At 36.6% G+C, this 23,284-nt stretch overlaps 2 protein-coding genes across 2 annotated transcripts; both read left to right on the top strand.

Annotated features, from left to right (window-relative positions):
* Positions 1-6,020: 6,020 nt before the first annotated feature.
* jmjd-2 (Lysine-specific demethylase 4) lies at positions 6,021-14,645 on the top strand. The gene is made up of 6 exons (NM_064568.6): positions 6,021-6,245; positions 7,738-7,962; positions 8,625-9,715; positions 10,868-11,012; positions 11,820-12,753; positions 14,169-14,645. The coding sequence occupies exons 1-6, from the start codon at positions 6,034-6,036 to the stop codon at positions 14,328-14,330; spliced, it is 2,769 nt and encodes a 922-aa protein (NP_496969.2). The 5' UTR covers positions 6,021-6,033; the 3' UTR covers positions 14,331-14,645.
* A 1,123-nt stretch (positions 14,646-15,768) lies between these two features.
* Positions 15,769-23,247, top strand: men-1 (Malic enzyme). Its single transcript, NM_064567.7, has 5 exons — positions 15,769-15,846; positions 17,348-18,249; positions 19,257-19,720; positions 20,954-21,286; positions 22,896-23,247. Exons 1-5 carry the CDS (start codon positions 15,821-15,823, stop codon positions 23,031-23,033), a joined length of 1,863 nt encoding a protein of 620 aa, NP_496968.1. The 5' UTR covers positions 15,769-15,820; the 3' UTR covers positions 23,034-23,247.
* Positions 23,248-23,284: the final 37 nt, after the last annotated feature.

The raw sequence follows: 23,284 nt of genomic DNA, 5'->3' as shown, positions 1-23,284 counted from the left end.
GAGTGTGGTGGTGGGTCTATTGGGACCTGCCAAGGAAGACGGGAATAAGGGTTTGGCTTGAGAAAGAAGACAAAATGAAGAAGGGATGAGGAGTAGTGCATGGAGCACTGATGAATGAATCAGAAGACGACTGGTGGAGCTCTTATATAGGACGGTTCGGTGAGAAGGTGGGTCGACGATCCGATGCGCGGTGTGGGCGTGTTCTGTACAGGGCCGAGCAACTGGTATTAGCGATATGGGCTGAAAATTTAGAGCTCTCAGAGAGCACATATAGCGGGGATAATGACGTGGCAAAACATGAAGACTAAGAGAGAGAGTGGCAATTTGCTCAATGCACTAATGCGAGAACGAATGGGATTTGGAAGGAAGAAAAAATCTTCTTGAAGCCAGAACATGCTAAGGAACTAACAAATATTTTGGAAAAAGCCTGATTCTGACCTGAGTGCCTGGAAAAATTGGAAACTGACATAAATCTATAACAAAAAAAACGCAAAATATTCTATCTTTATTATCAAAAATTGAACAAATTCATTGTTTTCTTTAATTACCGACACTTGGAAATAAACATTTGCGCTATGAATCACCTGGAAACCTATTTTCCACAGAAAATTCAAAATTTATCATACCGATCTTAAAAGCATAGAAATAAGCCGCTAAGAACCTAAAAAAATCACATTCTCACTGCAAATTTCACTACAAAGACCAATTTATTTCTTCTCCGACGATCTCAACACACACACACACACACACACACTAATCCGTTTAAAAATTGAACCGAGAATTAAGATCATTGTGATTTCAATTAGTAACTTTTGGAACTAAATTTTGAGAAATTGTGGGAAGATTCACTACAATCGGACGGCAATTTTCGTTCGAAATGAGCTAAAGTATTCGAAATTTTAACGATGAACCGCTTCACGAGCTGAATTTCGTATTTATTGTTTTAAAAATTCCAGTCTCAAGCCAATTTCTACAGATTTTTCGATAATCGCAACACACTAATACGGTGATTTACACAATGCTGTAATTAAGCACTAATACAACAATTTCCTTCATAATCATACTGTTATATTCAAGATCAGATCGGAACGCAGGTGTGATCGACATATGGACGGATACTTGGCTGCCTGCCAAGCCCAACGCACAGTAACAACAACAGCTGTTGTACGATAGACAAACTCTCAGGGTCCTCTCATAATGTTGACGTCATTAGACCAGAATACTGACCTCTTCTCCGTTGGAAACCCTCCCACGGTTGAATAAGAACAATGGTGTGTGGTGTAGCACCTGCACCACCACCATCAATCCACACAGTCGCCTTGCGAACAACGAAGCGAACGAAGGCCAGCAGGCCAGCAGTGTCGTTCTCTCCCCTTTTTCCTCGGCGAATGACGGCGGCGGGGTACAATGTGAGTACGTAGTCGATCGCGAATGAATGCCAGTGCCATTTGTGTCTTTTCCTTTCAAACGCATGACAACGACGGCGGTAAGATAAGAGAGAATGGTAGAAGAGTATAACAACTGTGGAGAAGAGAAAGGCAAAGCGATGCGAGTTGATTTTTCACATGGAACATTGAATGTTTCTGTTCAGAATGTGAATTTTGCATGTCTAAATATATAAAACTACTTTTTGTGGAAGCTGGAGCCGGATAATCGTCATATATAAGTCTTGAGATGGCTAGCAAGAATATTTGACTCAGCCAAAATGAGAAAAGCTCATTAGAACTTGGGATTTGAAGAATTTGGCCCCAAAGCCGAGTTTGATAGAAAATCCTGACGAAAATTTGCATGAAATGTCGAAAATTGAATGGAAAAAACTGTAGGAAAGCACAAAACTGGATTTTTAAATGAAAATTTGCTTGAAATGTCGAAAATTCGAGGAAAAACAGCGGAAAAGCACAAAACTCAGGAATTTAGAAGATATAAGCAATGGATTTGCACCGCAAATGAAGAAAATAGCGCAGAAAATTAGTTAACAACGAATTATTTTCGAAAATCGAAAAATCCCAAAGAAATTTGCCTGAAAAGCGACCAAAACTAGCACAAATTGATGAAATGAGCGTTTTAAAATTAAAATGAAGTAGTTTTGAAAAGAAAAACCCGAAAAAATCAGAAAAAACGCGCCACGGCGGGTGAAAAAGTGACTGAAATAGGCCAAGAAATTGCTTCGAAAAGTGCTACTACCGTATACCCCCGGAAGACGCATGCACAAAGTGTGGCGGGTCTCGCCGCGATTAACTAAAGGCGCATGAAGTGCCGCATGCTTTTTGATTATTTACATTTTAATTAAATTTTTTCTGCGAATTTACCGACTTTTTCGCGGAAAAATTGAGGGATTGTGGAATTTTTTAACTGTTTTTTCTTGAAAAATGCTAAAAATGGGGTTTTACCTGAATTTAAATAACTTTAAATCTAAATTTCAGAGTTTTTTGGTGCCGAAAGCAAAAAAAAAAACAGAATTATAAATTTTTAATATTTTTCCTGCCATCTTGTCAAAAAATTAGACAAGTTTAACATTTTTCTATTCAAACCTTAGTCTCTTGTTGATTTCAGGAAGTTTTCAGATTATTCAGCGGACGAATTAATTTTCAGGCGGAAAATCTTGATATTCCTTTCCAGAATCTCCCTAGCTTCCGTGGATTCTTGTGCAGATAAGGATTTAGCAATCAAAAAAATTAAATATCTGGAAAAATTCGCGGAACAGACTAAATTGGACAAAAAACGACATTTTTCAAAATTTAAATACATAAATACAAATTGCAAAAAGTTGCTGGAAAAAAAAATCGGCAAATTGTCGGAATTGAAATTTCCGGCAAAACGGCAAATTGCCGGAATTGAAATTTCCTGCAAATCGGCGAATTGCCGGAATAGAAATTTCCGGCAAAACGGTAAATTGCCGGAATTGAAATTTCCTGCAAATCGGCGAATTGCCGGAATAGAAATTTCCGGCAAAACGGCAAATTGCCGGAATTGAAATTTCTGCCAAATCGGCAAATTTCCAGAATTGAAATTTCCGGCAAATCTGCAAATTGTCGGAATTGAAAATTTCTGGCAAATAGCCAAAGTGTCGGAATTGAAATTTCCTGTAAATCGGCAAATTGCCGGAATTAAAAATTTCCTGCAAATCGGCAAATTGCCGGAATTAAAAATTTCCTGCAAATCGGCAAATTGTCGAAATTGAAATTTCCGGCAAATCGGCATATTGCCGGAATTTAAAATTTCCTGCAAATCGGCGAATTGCCGGAATAGAAATTTCCGGCAAAACGGCAAATTGCCAGAATTGAAATTTCCGGCAAATCTGCAAATTGTCGGAATTGAAAATTTCTGCCAAATAGCCAAAGTGTCGGAATTGAAATTTCCTGTAAATCGGCAAATTGCCGGAATTAAAAATTTCCTGCAAATCGGCTAATTGCCGGAATTGAAATTTCTGCCAAATCGGCAAATTTCCAGAATTGAAATTTCCGGCAAATCTGCAAATTGACGGAATAGAAATTTCTGCCAAATCGGCAAATTTCCAGAATTGAAATTTCCGGCAAATCTGCATATTGCCGGAATTAAAAATTTCCTGTAAATCGGCGAATTGCCGGAATAGAAATTTTCGCCAAATCGGCAAACCGGCAAATTGCCAATTTGCCGGGAAAATGGCAATTGCCGAAAATTGTGGTTTTGCACATTTTTTTGGAAGTTTCAGAATTTCAATTTTAACCGGCAGAATTGTACGCATCCTACAAATGTTCCTACATCTATTTTGAATATGTAGTAAGCAAATTTTACGAAAATATCTAACATATGTAAGTAAAGAAAACGGGAAAAAATTTCAACAAGGCACAGTTTTTAGTGTTTCCGTCTTATAAAAAATCCCTCTAAACATTTCCGGCAAATTAACGTTCGGCAAATCGGCAAACCGGCAATTTGCCGAAAATGAAAGTTTCCGGCAAATCGGCAAATCGAAAATGCATTTTCGGGCGACTTCCTGTCAAACTTTAAGCAGCGGTCTGCAAAAAAATTAATTTCCTTTTTTACTAAAAAAAAAACTGAAGATTCTCAGAATCTGCATTTGATTGTGTTTTCCAGCAGCCATCAACTATCCCATCCCGGTTTGATCTACAAAAAAAGCGGAAATTTTTCGCTCAATTCTGGCCTTTCTCATTGAATTTTCGCGCTCCATTGACAATCGCCTGACGGACAACGTGTGGAAAAGTCGTGTACTCCACACGGACAACAAAATTTAGTTTTACATCTAAAACGAGCCGCGACGCGACACGCAACGATCCGTAAATCTACACAAAATTTCTGCGACCCAAAATGGCCTAGTTCGGCAAACTCTGCCATTTCAATTTATGAGGGAAGCCAGAATTCCGTGAGCAGGTGCCATATTCTCCGCTCAAAGATTGTAAAATTATTAACAATTTAATTGTAAAATTTTCGAGATTTTCCTGACTTTCTCACGATTAAAATTTTCTATTACTTACAAAATTTTTCAATTTCTGCGATTTCCTACTGTAAATTTAAAGGCGCATACGCAAAATTCTCTTTTAGTTGCGGTGCGTGGCAGGACCATTCCTCAAACTCAGAGCATGCGCCTTTAAGGCGTTACTGTAGCCTAATTTTATCGATTTTAATTTTCTTTTCAGCTGAATTCTCGGAGATTCTTTAATAATTAAAGGTTTATTATGCATTTTTATAATAAATTTTGTTAAAATATATTTTTAGAAATATTAAATTATCGATTAAAATCCCCTCAACCACCAAAAAAAAAACCGCAAAAAGCGGAAGACAACTTCCGCGCGGAAAGCCGTCTAATCTTCGATCATTTTCCCATTTTTTCTCCCCTCTGCCACCCATATAACTCTCAAAAGACTGTGTGTGTGTGTGTGTGTGTGTGTGTGTCTAACGTCTCTCAAACACTTCTCCCAGTTAATGTCTGCGTCTCTCACGGGCTCAACTGATCCCTCGTCATTCCCTCGCCGTGTGGATTCTCTCTCTCACTCTCTCGTGCACTTCTTCAGTTTGGCACGTTTCACTGAATTTCTCTGCTTTCTTTTTTGCGTTTTTGTCACTTTTTTCACGTTTTTATATCGTTTTCCTTGAGGCGATTAAGCATTCTTTGAAAAATTTTTTTCAGCGATTTTCCGTAAATTTCCCCATAAATTTTCAGATTTTTCCCGCTAAAATTCCCTCGCACAGAGAATATTTTAAAATATTAATTTATGGGGAAAACTCTCTTTAATTTTCCCAATTTTTTCAAATTTTTTTTTTCTCGATTTTGCTTATTTTTGAGCAGTTTTTTAGAGCTTTTCTGTCATTTTTACCTCAAAATTAGTCATTTTCCTTCAAATTTTGAACGTTAGTTATGAGAAATACTATGAAAATTGTGAATTTTCCTGAAAAATTAGTCGGAAAAACTTAAAAAGACTAAATAAATTGTATTTTGAGCGATTTTTGAATTTTTTCCGGAAAAAAATCCAAAAAAGTGCATTTTTTAAAGGATTTATATTTTTTAGGTCCCGCCACGACTTTTACCCTAAACACAAGCGTTTTTTGCAATAATTTACAAAAAAAAATTAATAAATCCCCTCAATCTGGCCGGAAAATTCACATTTTGTCGAGATTTTTTGTGATTTTTTTCAACATTTCAGTTAAAAAAAAACATGTCAAAAAATATTAATTTTGGGTCCCGCCACGACTTTCTGTAGCCTCAGCAGCGTGCTCCAAATCGTGGCGGGACCCGAAATGTTCATGTTCCTTATTTTTAATTTTTAATCTCGATCTTTTTTTCCAGGTGATTTTGAACAATTTTAATAGGATTTTTTTTCTGATTTTCTGCAAATTTTTTCCACAGTTTCTTACATCAGATTTTTCCTGAAACTTCCTGCTACCGTAACCGCTTGGGTCCCACCACGAACTTCACAAGTCGGGGCAGGACCCATTCGAGACCTAATTTAGACCATCGCCAGTTTAAAACTCGCTTTTTTCTCCAAACAAAAAAAAAATTTTGCCGAATTTTTCGGATTTTGCAGATATTTTGTCCAGATGGCATCAGCGGCTACTACAACACACTTCCCATCATCCCGGATACCAAGCGAGCCGTGCGCATCATCTGGCCCCTTATTTCCAGATGATGTGCTCTTCACCACCGAAGCTTCTTCGGCTTCTTCCAGCTCATGCCACGTGGAGAACGACAGTAGGCCCTTGTCGCCTACCATGTTCACTGATGGACGGACGCCAGTTAATATTTCGGCAAAGTAAGGGATTTTCGATCCCGGAAAAAAACAAAATCCTGGAAAATTGACCTTTTTTTTGGGCATTTTAAGTATGAAATTCAGAATCAGCACACTCCCATTACCCTGTGTGCACCAATTTTCAGCTCATTTAGACAAAATTCCGTAGAATCTGGTGTTTGGTACGCAAACACCGCGGCGCTACGTACTATCGGGGGCTACAGTAACCCGGAATTTTTAGACATTGAGCTAGAGACCCCAAAATAGTGCTGCCCGGGGTGAAATTTTACGGGGAACTCGAATTTTGCAATGAAAAATTGAAAAGCATTTTTAATATGAAATTCAGAATCAGCATACTTTAATTGCCTTTTAACCCAATTTTCAGCTCATTTAGACAAAATTCCGTAGAATCTGGTGTTTGGTACGCAAACACCGCGGCGCTACAGTAACCCGGAAATTGCCAAAATTGAGCTAGAGACTCTAAAAAAGAGCAGCCAGGTGTGAAATTTTACGGAGAACTCGAATTTTGCAGTTAAAATTTGGAAAAATAGCCCGTGTACTCCCCGAAGAGAAGTGTAATTTTTTTCGAATTTTAGACTCCTTCATCGTTGATTTTTGGTCTTTTTTGCTTTTTCTTGCTGTATTGCAAATGTTGTTTGCTCATTTATTCTAAATTCATAATTTTTAGGTGAAAACCTATGTATTTACCGATTAAAAGTAGTTTTTTTAGTAAATTCATAAGTTTTCACCTAAAAACTATAAATTAGCATTTTATTTGTGCAATACATTGAAAATAAGCAAAAAAGTTCAAAATCAGCGATCGAAAATTACAAAACAAGTACAAACTTCTCCAAATGGACACATGGCCGAGCTTTACACTCTTTTAACTGCAAAATTCGAGTTCCCCGTGAAATTTCACCCCGGGCAACACTTTTTTGGAGTCTCTAGCTCAATTTTAAAAATTCCCGGGTTACTGTAGCCCCAGAAGTACGCAGCGCTTCGGTGTTTGCGTACCTGGCACCAGATTTGACGAAATTGCGTCTAAATGAGCTGAAAATTGGCTCGAAGGGCAATTAAAGTGTGCTGATTCTGAATTTCATATTAAAAATGTTGGAAATTTTGATGTTCAACCCGGAATTAAAAATTTTTAAAAACCTCCAGGTTTCACGATTTCCCCAAATTTTCAATGCTTTTTACTGCAAAATTCGAGTTCCCCGTAAAATTTCACCCCTGGTACTACTTTTTTGGAGCCTCTAGCTCAATTTTGAAAATTCCCGGGTTACTGTAGCGCCGATAGTACGCAGCGCTTCGGTGTTTGTGTACCTGGCGCCAGATTCTACGGAATTTTATCCAAATGAGCTGAAAATTAGTTCACAGGGCAATTAAAGTACGATGAATCTGAGTTTATATATTTAAAATGTCTGAAAATTTTTGAAAAATTTTGATTTTTGGAGGTTTTTGACCTTAAAATTTTTCGAAATTTTTTTGAAAATGTTAAGAAAAAATTTAATTTCAGACATCTAAAAGATCATCCACTCCACGAGCCAACCGGCACTTCAGAAGTGCTAACATTCTACCCAACAATGCGGGAATTCAAGAATTTTAGCCAATATATCAAGAAAATCGAGCAAAACGGAGGTCATCTGAAAGCCGGAATCGCAAAAATTGTGGCGCCCGAAGGTTGGACGCCACGGCCGACAAGGAAGGATTTTTCAGATGTTGATGACTATGAAATTACACAGTATGTGTGGAGGAGAAGAAGCTGAAAAACTGTGGAAAAATCGAGAAAAATTGAGAAAAATGACGTTAAAATCGTCGCGAGACCCGAAAAATTCTGCAAAAATCTCTTGGAATTTTACAGAAATTTTGGAAAGGAGATTGAAAAAATCGATTTAAAAAAAATTATCGATTTTTTCCAAATTTGTTTTTTTGGAAATTTTTAAAAGGAATGAATAGAAAATTTTCTAAAATTATTTTTAGAAAAAAAACAGGAAAAATCGGAATTTTTTTCTATTTTTTAATTTTCTCGATTTTCTTCAAAAAAATAAGAAAAGTTTAAATTTTTCTTAGAAAACTATGGAATAAATTAGAAATTTTCTCGATTTTTTTTTGGAAAAATCGGAATTCTTTCTCACAAAAGCAAAAAAATTATTGAAAAATCAGAAATTTTTATCGATTTTCCTTTAAAAAAATAGGGAAAATCAGAAATTTCCATCAATTTTTTAAAGAAAAATTTCAAAATGAAAAATATGGAAAAAAATTGGATTTTTTCAAATTTTATTTTTAGAAAAATCAATAGTCAATAATTTTCTAATTTTCATCGATTAAAAAAGTATAGGAAAAATCGGAAATTTTCGTCAAAATCTCAGCAAAAAAAAACTTTTACTATATTTTTTTTTGCAGGCCGGCCCGCGAAACAATCGAAGCCACCGAAAAGCCCGGAGCCTACTTCAAACGAAACGTCACGTGTCGACGAAAAATGCCAGTCCGCGAGTTCCGCACGCTAGCCAACTCTGCCCAATACCGTAACCCGCGGCCCGATCTAAAAGGCTCGGAAATCGAAAAGCACTACTTTGACAACATTCTCCACGGAGAACCGATCTACGGAGCCGACACCGAGGGAAGCTTCTACGATGCTCAAGTGGAAGAGTGGAATATGAATCGGCTGGGCACAATTTTAGAGGACACGAATTACGAGATTAAGGGTGTTAATACAGTATATCTATATTTTGGAATGTATAAAACCACTTTTCCCTGGCACGCCGAGGACATGGATTTATATTCCATTAATTTCCTTCATTTTGGAGCCCCGAAATATTGGTTTGCAATCAGCTCGGAGCATGCTGATCGATTCGAGCGGTTTATGAGCCAACAGTTTTCATATCAGAATGAGTATGCACCACAATGTAAGGCATTCCTAAGGCATAAGACCTACCTGGTGACGCCTGAGCTGTTGAGGCAGGCCGGGATACCGTATGCAACGATGGTTCAGAGGCCGAATGAGTTTATTATTACATTTCCTCGTGGCTATCATATGGGCTTTAATCTCGGCTATAACCTCGCAGAATCCACCAACTTCGCCTCTCAGAGATGGATTGACTATGGAAAGGATGCGGTGTTGTGTGATTGTAACAAGGATTCGGTGAAAATCGATATGACCCATTTTATGGCAAAATATCGGCCGGATGAGTACACGACTTGGTGGACATACTGGTACGGTGGCGGTCGGGAGCTCTGGATTCCGAAGAAGAAGAAGGAGGTGCCGAAGAAGCGGCGGCAGAGCCTTGCCGATGCATCGAAGATCGCAAAAAGAGCACGACTCGGAGCATCATCGACGGCGACGGATTCTGATGGATCGTCGGGATCATCGGGATCCGAGGAAGCGACGGAAGGATCGAGCTTCATGAGGGCTCTGCCTGCTGGATATACTGTACACAATTGGCAGCTGAGACCGGATTATGATGAGCTTTTGCGGAAGTATAAGAAGGAGACGAGTAAGGATTTGAATCTCTGAGAGCACCGAAGAAAAATCTTCCGGCAACTTGCCGATCTGACGAAAATTTTGAATTCCGGCAATTTGCCGATTTGCCATTTGCCGGAAATTTTGAATTCCAGCAATTTCCCGATTTGCTGGAAATTTTCAATTCAGGCAATTTGACGATTTGCCGGAAATTTTCAATTCCGGCAATTTGCCCATTTTTCGGAAATTTTTTAATCCGGCAATTTGCCGATTTGCCGGAAATTTTAAATTCCGGCAATTTGCCGATTTGCCGGAAATCTTAAATTCGGGCAAATTGCCGATTTGCTGGAAATTTTGAATTCCGGCAATTTGCCGATTTGCCGGAAAATTTCAATACCGACAACTTGCCGATTTGCCGGAAGTTTTCAATTCCGGCCATTTGCCGATTTGCCGGAAATTTTCAATTCCAGCAATTTGCCGATTTGCTGGAAATTTTCAATTCCGGCCATTTGCCGATTTGCCGGTAAATTTCAATTCCGGCAATTTGCTGATTTGCTGGAAATTTTCAATTCAGGCAATTTGACGATTTGCCGGAAATTTTGGATTCCGGCGATTTGCCGGAAATTTTGAATTCCGGCAATTTAACCGAATTGCCGGAAATTTTGAATTCCAGCAATTTGCCGATTTGCCTGAAATTTTCAATTCCGGCAACTTGCCGATTTGCCTGAAATTTTCAATTCCGGCAATTTGCCGATTTGCCGGAAAATTTCCATGCCGACAATTTGCCGATTTGCCTGAAATTTTCAATTCCGGCAACTTGCCGATTTGCAGGAAATTTTCGTTGGCGATTTTTGGATGTTTTTCAGAAAAAAATGCCCTTTTTTTTTAAATTTAAATTGAAAAATTTTTTTGGGAAATTGCAATTTTTTCCAAAAAAAAAAAAATAGATCTTCGATATAATTTTTTTTTGTTAAATTTAAGAGTAAATTCGTTAATTTAGGCACTTTTTTGCGGCGTAAACGACCAAAAAATGCCACAAAAAAGGTAATCAGACAGAAAATTTAATTTCAGCTGCCGCGAAAAAAAGAAGCTGGTGAAATTTCAGATTTTAGCAAATTTCAGCCTTTTTTTTCGAAATTAAAAAAATGTCTATTTTGGGCCTAATCTGGAAAAATACAAATTTCAGAACTTCTTCGCTCGGACACACGAATCGATTTCTACCAGGAACGAGAATTCAATCATGCTCGGCGAGCCGAATGGCCGCATTGCGCCGTCTGCCAGTACTTTCAGCCGCCTCACATGAACGCTATCAATCATACGGTGCCTAACTCGTAAGTTGCTGGAAAATTGAAAAAAAATGTTTTTTTTAAATAAAAATCTCGAATTTCCACGACTTTCCACAAATTTTTCAATATTTTTATTGCAAAATTCGAGTTCCTCGTAAAATTTCACACATACATGTACTTTTTCGGAGTCTCTAGCTCAATTTTGAAATTTTCTGGGTTACTGTAGCCCCGATAGTACGCGGTGCCGCGGTGTTTGCGTACCTGACACAGATTTTACACAATTTTGCCTAAATGAGCTGAAAATTAGTCCACATTGCAATTAAAGTGTGCTGATTCTGAATTTCATATTTAAAATTTTGGGAATTCTGATATTTCACCAGGAAATTGAAATTTTTGTGAAAAGCTCAGGTTTTCACGACTTTCCACAAATTTTTCATTATTTTTATTGCAAAATTCGAGTTCCTCGTAAAATTTCACACATACATGTACTTTTTTGGAGTCGCTAGCTCAATTTTCAAATTTTCCGGGTTACTGTAGCCCCGATAGTACGCAGCGCCACGGTGTTTGCGTACCAGACACCTGATTTCACGGAATTTTGTCTAAATGAGCTGAAAATTGGCGCGATGGGCAATTGAAGTACGCTGATTCTGAATTTCATATTAAAAATGCACCAAATTCAGAAATTTTCGAAATTTTCAACCCTGCAATTGAAAATTCTAACTAAAAACAAAGATTTTCAGCCTATTCTAGCTTAAAATTCGATGAAAAACTGCTGATTTTTTGGTGTAAAAAATTCAAAAAATCATTGAAAAATTGGTTTTCTCCTCAATTTCTCAATTTCTATCATTCCAGATCTCGCCGGCTCATCCCAAAATGGTGCTTCTCGAAAACCGACACCAAAAAGCACGAGGATCACCACGAGCCGCCACCACCGCTGGACCGTCTGCTCACTTGCTCCAACTGCCACGTCACCGTCCATTCTCATTGCTGCTCTGGCGGCGGCGGCGGCGGCGGCGACGACGATGACGTCACAAGCTCCGGAGAGCCCTGGCGCTGCCCACGATGCCGAAACCGAACCGACGTCGAGATCCGAACAACGTCCTGCCAGCTCTGCGAACTCCGCGGCGGAGCACTAATCCCGTGCCAAATCGGCACAGACTCGACGTGGGCTCACGTGGCGTGTGCTCTTTTCAATCGAAGAGCCATTTTTGATTGCCCAAACCGGCCTGGAGCATGCTTCGTCGAGCCATCGCCCCGACAGCAATCGGAGACCCCACGGATGCCCCCCCGGCGGCTCAGCGAAGAGTATCGCGCGGAGCTCGGCGATCTCTACGAGAATTCCCGTTGGGAATGTGTCGTCTGCCATCGAACAGACGAGGGTCTGGCTCCGTGTGTGCTCTGTATTGAGGAGCAGGCGACCACATCGCTTCCAACACTGGCTCATGTCACGTGTGCTCGCCGTGTTGGATTTGTGTGTGAAGTTCGTGACTATCCACGTGGCGTTGTGATGATCTGTCATAAGCACGAGCACTCGTATCTCGTGAATAAGACGACGCAGCAGCAGGCCTATACTAACGTGAAAGTCGGCGATTTTGTATTTGTGGAGGACGTGGTGGAGCCGCCGCAGAAATTGTTCACGAGAGGAGCCATCGTACGAGCTGATAAGAAGGAGACCGTTGTCGTTGACTTCCTTGATAATAGCTGTAGTCGTGATAATCACGTGGAGGATATCATCTCGTGTGAATGCCTGTTCTGTGAGAACGGAGATCATCAGTATGGGGCGAGAGTGAGTATATCTTGCAACAAAAAATTTGAAAAATTTGAACTTCCCACCATACATTTTACCATTAAAACGGTATTTTAACTGCAAAATTCGAGTTTTCCGTGAAATTTCACACCTGGCTGTACTTTTTTCGAGTCTGTAGGTCAATTTTGAAAATTTTCGGGTTACTGTAGCCCCGAAAGTACGCAGCGCAATGGTGTTTGCGTACCTGGCACCAAATCTGACGAAATTGCGTCTAAATTGGCTCATAATTAATTCACAGGGCAATAAAGGTACGCTGATTCTGAATTTTATATTAAAAATGCTGGGGAATATTGATTTTCCACCAGGAAATTGAAATTTTCAAAAAAAATCGTCAATTTCCTCAAATTTTCGATGATTTTTGCTGCAAAATTCGAGTTCCTCTTGAAATTTCACCCCTGGCTGTACTTTTTTGCAGTCTCTAGCTCAATTTTCACAATTCCGGGTTACTGTAGCCCCGAAAGTACGCAGCGCCTTGGTGTTTGCGTACCTGGCACCAGATTCTACGGAATTTCGTCTAAATGAGCTGAAAAATGAAGTACGGGGCTAAAAAATCATGCTGATTCTGATTTTCATATTAAAAATGTTGGAAAATTAATCGAAATGTGGAAAATTCCGATTTTTTAACGCCGAAAATACAATTTTTAGTGTTTAAAATCGAATTTTTCTCATTTTCAATACGAAATTCAGAATCAGCGTGATTTTATTGCCCTGTGAACCAATTTTCAGCTGATTTAAACAAAATGTCGTCAAATCTGGTGCCTGGTACGCAAACACCGCGGCGTTGCGTACTTTTGGCGCTACAGTAACCGAGAAAATTTCAAAATTGGGCTAAAGCCTCCAAAAAAGTACAGCCAGGGGTGAAATTTCACGGAGAACTCGAATTTTGGAGTTAAAGAGCTCGTGTAGTCCTCGAGGACAAGGTTTTCGATAAAATCCTCAATTTCGGGCAATTCTTTTCGGTATTTTAACACACAAATCGTCTTATTTATAGTTTTTCAGGCCAAAACCGAAAAAAAAACTATAAATTGTGCAGATTTTTACAAAAAAATTGTAAAAATGTATTAAAAATGGCTCATATTCAGGTTTTCCCGATAAAATCTGTTTAAAATTGCTAATAATCCGATTTTTTTTTTCGAAAATATTGTTTTTAAATAGCTAAAATTCAGCTGAATATTTCAGATTTTTCGGGAAAAATTCATTATAAACAGCCGAAATTCAGATTTTCCCCTTTAAAATCACGATTTTTCTAGGGAAAACTCAAGTCTTCTAGTCATTTTTAATGGGTTTTCCTGTTTTTTTAAATAAATTATAAATAAAGAAAAAGCCCGGAAATACTATAAAAAAGTCCTAAAAACCCCCAAAAAAATCAATAAATTCCCCAATTTGTTTTGCAGGTAAAAGTAGTGTGGGACGACAAGCAAGTCTACGACGCGTACTTCCGTGGAAAAGGACAGATGATCGAGTACACGGTCCGACTGGAAGATGGCCGAGAAGTCCGCCATCCACGGAACAGGCTGAAAACGAAGCGAGAACTGAACGCGTATCTCAAAAAATAGCTTTAATAAATAAATAAATATTCGATTTTTTAAAATTTACTATTAAATAGTCCCTGACAAAAAATTCTTGTCAAAATGTAATATATTCTCTCTTTCCCGCCCGTCTACCCTCAAATATGTGATCTCTGCGCCTCTTTTCCCCCCAGTTTTTTTTTGTACGAAAAGTCGAAGAATCTCTAATTATCCCTGTTTTTCTGTTTTTTTTCTGTATTTTTTTGTCATTTAAATATTTTTCGCTATTTTTCCCTATTATTTTGCAGAAACTTTTAAATGTTTTCCCCGAAATTGATCAATTTATCTAATAAACCTTTTTTTTTCCAAATGCCAACACACTAATCGCATTCTTATCAAATAATTCCGTCGAAAAATCAGAAAAATTGGCCAAAGATCACTTTATCCGATTTGTTGACTTCCTGTGAACACGTGTTGAGCTGACAGCTGCGTTGGGAGTGGGAAAATATTGAAAATAACCGGAAAACTCGTTCAAAATCCAGAAATTCTCTTTAAAAAACTGTTTTTTAATGAAAAAACCTTTCAAAATCCAGAAATTCTCTTTTCAAAGCTGTTTTTTAATGAAAAAACCTTTCAAAATCCAGAAATTCTCTTTAAAAAGCTATTTTTAATGAAAAAACAGTTCAAAATCCAGAAATTCTCTTTAAAAAGCTATTTTTTAATGAAAAAACCTTTCAAAATTCGAATTGGCGCCGGTGAATTGACACGGCAACTGCGTACTTTGCGGCCAATGCGCCACATTTGACGACAATTTTTCTTTATTTTTTTCATTGATTTTCGTTATTTTCTTGAGTTTTTGTCGGTTTTCGAGAGGAAAAATAAACTAATTTCTTTATTTTTTGTGGAAAATTCAAAAAATCGCATTAAAATATCTGTTTCTTCCAATTAAAACCCCAAAGATCACGGCTAATTCGATGACAAGGCCACCTTGATCGAAAAATATCGCTATAAACAAGAAAAAAACACGGGAAAACATCATTTTTCTCGCTTTTTCTCCCTCTTCCCTCCTCTCACCGCATACTTGCTCCCCCAAGCACTCATTTCGCCGCCACTCGAAGGAAAAACGATTTTCCATCTTACTTTTTGAAATAAAAATTCATTTTTTCAAGAAAAGAGTTCCGCCCGTGTTTTTGTTTTCTTTTTCTCCCTGCGTCTCTCCGCTGAGTGCAGATCTCTCGCACATAGTTTATCCCGAAAGAATACGTGGATCGATAGACGACGGGCGCCCCCATTTGTGGCTTCTCAGGCAATTGTCTCTCCAGTTTCACCGCGAGTTTTCCCGAATTTTCAGGTTTTCCATAATTTTTTCTGAATAAAAATTGATAAAATGCACTCATTTTTCTTATCAATTGTCACCGTTTTTATTTCACGTGTTTCAAAAAAAAAAGTTTTTATCGAAATTTTACATTTTTCCGTCTCATTTCAGAATCAATTCTCATTTGCTCTTGGGTTTCACAACCGTGCGGGAATCACGAAAAATGCTGAGCCGTCTTTCGCCTGCCAGGTAGGGAGGATTTTGCGTTGAAATTAGCTGAAATTCGAGAAATGTATTAAAAATGACTAAAAATTCAGATTTTCCCGGAAAAATCCATTTAAAACGGCTGAAATTCTGCTTTTCTCGGAAAAAATTTATGAAAAATGGGTGAAATTCAGATGGTCTCGGCAAAAATGCGTAAAATATCGATTTTTCTGCGAGAAATTGCAGAAATTGAAATTTTTACAGGTTTTCGTTGAAAAAGTCTACGAATTTTGACGAGTATTTAAAAAATTTGTAGATTTTTTCGATAAAAACCTATGAAAATTTCAATTTCTGCGATTTTTCTGCGATTTTGCCCAATTTTTCTTGGAAAATCTGAGTTTTAATCATTTTAAATTTATTTTTTCTAAAAAAATCTGAACTTCAGCCATTTTAAATGGTTTTCTCCGGGAAAATCTGCATTTCAGCCATTTTACTAGATTTTTTTCCGAAAAAGTCTGTATTTCTGGCATTTTGAATGAATTTTTGACATTTTTTATGGTTTTATTCCAGAAAAATCTGATTTTTAGCCGCAGTTGGTGGATTTTTCCGAAAAAATCTGAATTTCAGCCAATTTTTAATGGATTTTTTCCGGGAAAATCTAAAATTTCAACATTTTTAAAATGAATTTTCCGCCATTTTTTATGCATTTTTTCCTGGAAAATCTGATTTTAAGCCATTTGTAATCAATTTTTTTTCGGAAAAATCTGAGTTTTAGTCATTATAAATAGTTTTTTTTCTGGAAAAACAGATTTTTCGCTATTTTTAATGTATTTTTCCGGGAAAAAGTCTCAATTTGAGCCGTTTGAATGAGTTTTTCCAGGAGAAATCTGAATTTTCGCTATTTTCAATGGATTTTTTTTTGGAAAAAACTGAATTACAGCCGTTTTTAAGGGATTTTTTCCGAGAAAATCCGATTTTTAGCCATTTTTCATGAATTTTTTTCGGAGAAAATCTGAATTTCAGCCGTTTTTAATTGATTTTTCTGGGAAAGCTTGATTTTTAGCCATTTTTTATATTTAAAAAATTTGAGTTTCAGCCATTTCAAATACATTTTTTCCGTGAAAATCTACTGTTTTAGTCATTAAAAAAAATTTTTTCCAAAAAATCCGATTTTCAGCCTTTTAAATGGATTTTTCCGGGAAAATCTGAATATTTAGTCATTTTTTATGGATTTTTTTCCGGAAAATTTGAAATTTAGCCGTTTTAATGGCATTTTCCCAGAAAAATCTGAGTTTCAGCCATTTCGAATACATTTTTCCGTGAAAATCTACTTTTTAGCCATTTTAAATAGTTTTTTTTCTGGAAAATCTGAATTTTAACGATTTTAAATAAATTTTTTCCATGAAAATCTGAATTTTTAGCCATTATTTATGGATTTTTTTTTCCGAAAAATTTGAATTTCGGTCATTTTAAATGGGTTTCTCCGGGAAAATCTGAATTTTTGCCATTTTTTTCAATGAAAAACCAAAAATCCCCAAATTTCCAGCATCCGCCGTCTCTCCACATCAACACGATGCCTGAGCGACAAAAACGAGCCGGATCTCTCCGATCCCAAAACTCTGGCCCTTCACAAGCTCTACCGCCCGGAACGCACCACACCCCAGAAGCGAGGAATCGACCTGCTCAAGTCGCCCGGGCTCAATAAGGGAATGGCTTTTTCCCTCCACGAACGTCAATATCTCGGAGTTCACGGGCTTCTGCCACCCGCATTTATGACCGAAGAGCAACAAGCCTACCGTATCATCACAAAACTCCGCCAGCAACCTGACAACCTTGCCAAGTACATTCAATTGGACTCGTTGCAGGATCGTAACGAGAAGCTCTACTACCGAGTGCTCTGCGATAATGTGAAGGAGCTCATGCCAATTGTGTACACTCCTACCGTAGGACAAGCCTGTCAGCATTTCGGATTCATCTACCGTAACCCAAAGGGTCTCTACATTACTATTAATGATAATAGTATTAGTAAAATCCATCAGATTCTTGCAAATTGGCCGACAGAGAACGTCCGAGCAATTGTGATCACTGACGGAGAGCGGATCCTCGGCCTCGGCGACCTGGGAACCTATGGAATCGGAATTCCCGTTGGAAAACTTGCACTCTACGTTGCGCTCGCAGGGATTCGCCCGGAATGGTGTCTCCCGGTGATTCTCGACGTGGGAACTGATAACAGCGAGCTGCTCAACGATCCATTCTACACGGGGCTCCGTAGAAAGCGTGTTAGAGGTCCCGAATACGATACGCTCGTCGATAATTTTATGAAGGCGGCCACGAAGCGGTTCGGACGGGATACGCTGATTCAATTTGAAGATTTTGGAAATCAGAATGCGTATCGGTTGTTGGATCGGTATAAGGGAGAATATTGCATGTTTAATGATGATATTCAAGGTAGAATTTGGCAGGGGGGAAATTGAGGAAAAAAAGCGAAAAAATCGGAGAAAAAGGCTTTAAAATGCACATTTGAGAAAAAAAATTGCATTTTGGCCGAAATTTTTCAAAAAAAATCTGAATTTTCACTGTTTTCAAATATGAAATTCAGAATCAGCATACTTTTATTGCCCTGTGCGCCAATTTTCAGCTCATTTAGACGAAGAAATCTCGTAGAATCTGGTGTCTGGTACGCAAACACCGAAGCGCTGCGTACTTTCGGGGCTACAGTAACCCGGATATTTTCAAAATTGAGCTAGTAACTCGAAAAAAAAAGTACAGCCCGGGGTGAAGTTTCACGGGAAACTCGAATTTTGGAGTTTCAAAAAAATAGTGAAGCAAATTTGAGGGGATATATTCCTTTATAACTTTATATTTTAACTGCAAAATTCCGCCGTAAAAGTTTTCCGTAAAATTTCTTTACCCCTAGCCATGTAATTATTTTGGAGTCTCTAGCTCAATTTTGAAAATTTCCGGGTTACTGTAGCCTCAGAAGTACGCAGAGCTTCGGTGTTTGCGTACTTGGCACCGGATTCTACGATATTTCGTTTAAATGAGCTGAAAATTGTTAATTAAAGTATGCTGATTCTGAATTTCGGGTTGAAAATGTCGGAAAATTTCGGGAAATTTCGGATTTTTCTGGAAATTTCAATTTTTTAAAGAGAAATTTTGCTTCTTTTTTTTTTTGGGAAATTTTAATTTTTTGAAAATTTCGATTTTTTTGACCTTGAACTTGGAAATAAAAGTGAAAAATTGATTCTAAAAATAATAGTTTCCCAGGAAATTTGGATTTTTTCAATATAAAATAGGAAACAAAAAAAAAAGGTCTTTAAAAAATAGTTTTAAAAATTAAAAATTAAAAGTTCTTTTGTTTTCAGATTTCAGATTTGAAATTTTTGATTAAAAAAAAAAATTAAAAAATAGTTAGAAATAAATTTTGTAAAAAAAATTTTTTTGCAAATTTCCAGGTACCGCCGCTGTCGTCGTCGCCGGCCTGCTCGCCTCAACTCGTATCACCAAGAAGAAGCTCTCCCAGGAACGGATCGTCTTCCTCGGAGCCGGTGGAGCCGCCACCGGAGTCGCCGAAATGTGTGTCCGACAGATGATGGACGAGGGATTGTCGGAGGAAGAAGCTTGCGGTCGGATTTATATGGTTGATATTGAAGGACTCATCACGACGTCTCGTAGTAAATCTCTTGGCGAGAGACATGTGAAATTCGCTAAAGATCTTCCGGATACCAAGAATCTGCTGGAAGTTGTGAAGACTGTCAAGCCTGGAGCACTCATCGGAGCATCTACGGTGGCTGGAGCATTTACGGAGGATATTATTAAGGAAATGGCTCGGCTGAACCCGAGGCCAATCATTTTTGCACTGTCCAACCCTACAAGTAAAGCAGAATGCACTGCGGAGACGGCTTATCGCTGCACAAATGTACGGGATATGTAAATTTAGAGAAAAAACTGGAAAAATATGGAGAAAATCTGAATTTTTCAGATTTTTTGAGCTGAATTTACTGCATTTTTCATGGAAAAGTGAATTTTTAAATTCAAAAATTCGCCGTTTTTCAGATTTTTCCAATGAAAAGTTAGTTAAAAATTATTATTTTCCAGCTTTTTCATGGAAAAAAAATCAAAAATTTTTAAATCCAAATGTATAATTTTCCGGACTTTTTGTGTTAAAAATTAACCGTTTTTTTTTCAGATTTTCCATGAAAAAATGTTTTTTTTTTCAAATAAAAAACTTAAAAAATCTCAATTTTTACAATTTAGAGCCATTTTTCAATGAAAAACCTGAAAAATAGTAATTTTAAAGTCGCTTTTCAAAGAGAAATCTGGAAATCTGAAAATTTAAATTTTAAAATCTAAAATATATATCAATTTTTAGAATTTAGAGCGGTTTTAAATGAAAAATCTGGGAAAAAAGTAATTTTTAAATAGTAATAAAAATAATAACGAAAATTGGAAAAAAAAACTGGAAAAATATGGAGAAAATCTGCACTTTTTTAGTTGAGAAATGTAGAATTTGCCAATTTTCGCTTGATTTTTCATGGAAAAATTATTTTGAAATTCAAAAATTGACCGTTTTTTTTCAGATTTACCTTTTAAAAAGTGACTTTATAAATCAAAAATTAACCTTTTTTAATTGAAAATTAATATTTTCCACGGCAAAGAGAATATTTTAAATTTATTTTTCTTTAAAAAATCTGGAAAATGCCAATTTTAATTAAAAAAAAATCATTTTAAAATAATGTTTTAGTTTTTAATTTATTGAAGTCAATTTTATAATTTAAAGTTGCGTCGTTTTTTCAGATTTTTTACGGAAAAATGATTTTAAATTGAATTAAATTTTGTTTTTTAACAGAAAAATCTTTAAAAAGGTACAATTTCTTCCAATTGTAAGTTAATTTTTTCGAAGAAAATTGTGGAAAATGTCAATTTTAAAATTTATTCTTTTTAGATTTTTAGTTGAAAAAATGATTTTAGAATTTAATAAAAATTTATATTTTTCAGCTCTTTCGTGGAAAAATGATTTTAAATGGAATTAAAATTAATTTTCTATGGAAAAATTTGGAAAAATGTCAATTTTTAATCTTAAAAATCATTTTTCAATGAAAAATCTGAAAAATCAGTTATTTTTCCCTCCAAAAATACCCAATTTTTGCAGGGAGCCGTCCTCTTCGCCTCCGGATCCCCGTTCGAAAATGTCGAAATGAATGGAAAACTCTATAAGCCAGGACAGGGAAACAACGCCTACATCTTCCCGGGTGTTGCTCTCGGAGCCGTCCTCTTCCGTACCAAAAACATTCCGGACAAGCTGTTCCTTCTGGCCGCCCGTATGGTCGCCGAAGCCGTATCGGAGAAGTCGTTGAACACGTATTCACGTGTATATCCACGTCTGAAGGATATTCGAGAACTTTCGGTGAAAATTGCCGTAGAAGTTGGCGAGTATTGTTATCGACACGATTTGGCCACTTTGCACCCGAAACCCGATGATATGGTGCGGTTGTTTTTGAGTGGAAATTTGAAAAAAAAAAACGTCGGAAAATTTCGATTTTCCTGCAATTTTTAGACATTTTTTGCTGAAAAAAACATGAAAAACTGTTGAAAAATACCAAAAAAAAAAACTTTTCCCCGAAAAAAAGTGATTTTCCTCACTTTTTAATGCAAAAAATGGCCATGTGTCGATTTACGCGAATCGTGTACTCCTCGGAGAGAAAAGCAATTTTTTGAGTGGAAATTTGGAAAAAATCGGGAAAATTTCGATTTTCCTAGCATTTCAAGCTGAAAAAACATGAAAAATGGATGAAAAACATTTTTAAAAATGACAAAAAAAGACTTTTCCCCACCCGAAAAAATTGATTTTCCTCACTTTTTAATGCAAAAAATGGCCGTGTACCGATTTACGCGAGTCGTGTACTCCTCGAGGAAAAGAATAATTTTTCATGGAAAAAAGCATTTTTAGCTGAAAAACATGAAAAAATTTTGAAAAATACCTTCAAAAATGATTTTTAGACAATTTTATGCCTAAAATTGAAAAATTCTACTTATTTCTGACGATTTTTCCGAAAAAAACTGCTGAAAATATAATTTTTCACATTTTTTTTCGAATGCAAAAATATGACCGTGTGTCGATTTACGCGGTTCGTGTACTCCCCGAGGAGAATTTCCGAATTTACTATTCGAATTGCTCATTTTCATAGGTTTTTTTCCGGTGAAAGTACGATTTTTCTGGTTTCTAGTGCATTTTCAGCAGTAAATTCATTTATTTTCACTAAAAACTTTAAAAAATCAATAAATTAGGTGATTTAAATCGTTAAAAATCAAAAAATCAGCAAAAATGGACTACTTTTAGCCTAAAACGTGAATTTCCTTGCAAAAACAACGCAAACTTCTCCTCGGGGAGTACACACGAGCCGCAGATTAATCGACACTGCAAAATTCGAGTTCCTCGTAAAATTTCGCCCCTAGTCGTCTTTTTTTTGGAGTCTCTAGCTCAATTTTGAAAATTTCCGGGTTACTGTAGCCTCAGAAGTACGCAGAGCTTCGGTGTTTGCGTACTTGGCACCGGATTCTACGATATTTCGTTTAAATGAGCTGAAAATTGTTAATTAAAGTATGCTGATTCTGAATTTCGGGTTGAAAATGTCGGGAAATTTCGGGAAATTTCGGATTTTTCTGGAAATTTCAATTTTTTAAAGAGAAATTTTGCTTCTTTTTTTTTTTGGGAAATTTTAATTTTTTGAAAATTTCGATTTTTTTGACCTTGAACTTGGAAATAAAAGTGAAAAATTGATTCTAAAAATAATAGTTTCCCCTAAAAATTGTCAAAAATCTTAAAATTTTTCAAATATTTTGGAATTTTTTGAGAAATTTCAATTTTTAACCCGAAATTTCCGAAAAAAATCTCAAAAAAAAGGAAAATGAGAAGTTAAAAAACGCAATTTTCCCCTAAAAAATTGTCAAAAATTTTGGGATTTTTTGAGAATTTTTAATTAATTTTTAACTAGCAATTTCTCAAAAAATTTGTTAAAAAATTTCGTAAAATTGGTTAAAAGTTTGTGCTTTTTTTTCAGTTTTAAATTTATAAAAAATTTGAATTTTTCCAGGAAATGTTCATTCGCCAGAACCTGTACAGTGTTGAGTATGATGAGCTGATCAATAAGACTTACGAATGGCCAGCCAAGGATTCGAAACACGGTTTCCCGGTTCCAGTGTTGAGAAGAACCTCGATGGACGAGGAATAATCTTTTATTTTATCGTTTTTTTTCCCAATTTTTTTCGCATTTTTCTCTAGTCTCTCTCTCCATCTCTCTTTCCCGCGTAAATACACCCTATTTTACCTTTTTACCCCTAAAAATTCATTTTTTTTTCACAAAGTTCTTAATGTCTACGTGTATAGCATAATCCTATGGATTTTTAGATTATACAAAAATTTAATTATATAAATTTACATGTAAATTTAGCTTGTTAGGGCATTTTTCCAGTTTTTTTTTGT

This window comes from Caenorhabditis elegans, chromosome II (assembly GCF_000002985.6).
Source record: "Caenorhabditis elegans chromosome II".
NCBI classification, from domain to species: Eukaryota; Metazoa; Nematoda; class Chromadorea; order Rhabditida; family Rhabditidae; genus Caenorhabditis; species Caenorhabditis elegans.
The sequence above is the reverse complement of the archived record's forward strand: the minus strand, read 5'-3'. Positions and strand labels throughout refer to the sequence as shown.

Bases quoted from the DNA above. Each gene is read 5' to 3' on its own strand.
- jmjd-2 (NM_064568.6), top strand. From the start codon at position 6,034: ATGGCATCAGCGGCTACTACAACACACTTCCCATCATCCCGGATACCA. The intron at 6,246-7,737 runs GTAAGGGATTTT...ATTTAATTTCAG, and splicing joins CCAGTTAATATTTCGGCAAA to ACATCTAAAAGATCATCCAC. The intron at 9,716-10,867 runs GTAAGGATTTGA...TACAAATTTCAG, and splicing joins GAAGTATAAGAAGGAGACGA to AACTTCTTCGCTCGGACACA.
- men-1 (NM_064567.7), top strand. From the start codon at position 15,821: ATGCTGAGCCGTCTTTCGCCTGCCAG. The intron at 15,847-17,347 runs GTAGGGAGGATT...CCAAATTTCCAG, and splicing joins AGCCGTCTTTCGCCTGCCAG to CATCCGCCGTCTCTCCACAT. The intron at 19,721-20,953 runs GTACGGGATATG...CAATTTTTGCAG, and splicing joins CGGCTTATCGCTGCACAAAT to GGAGCCGTCCTCTTCGCCTC.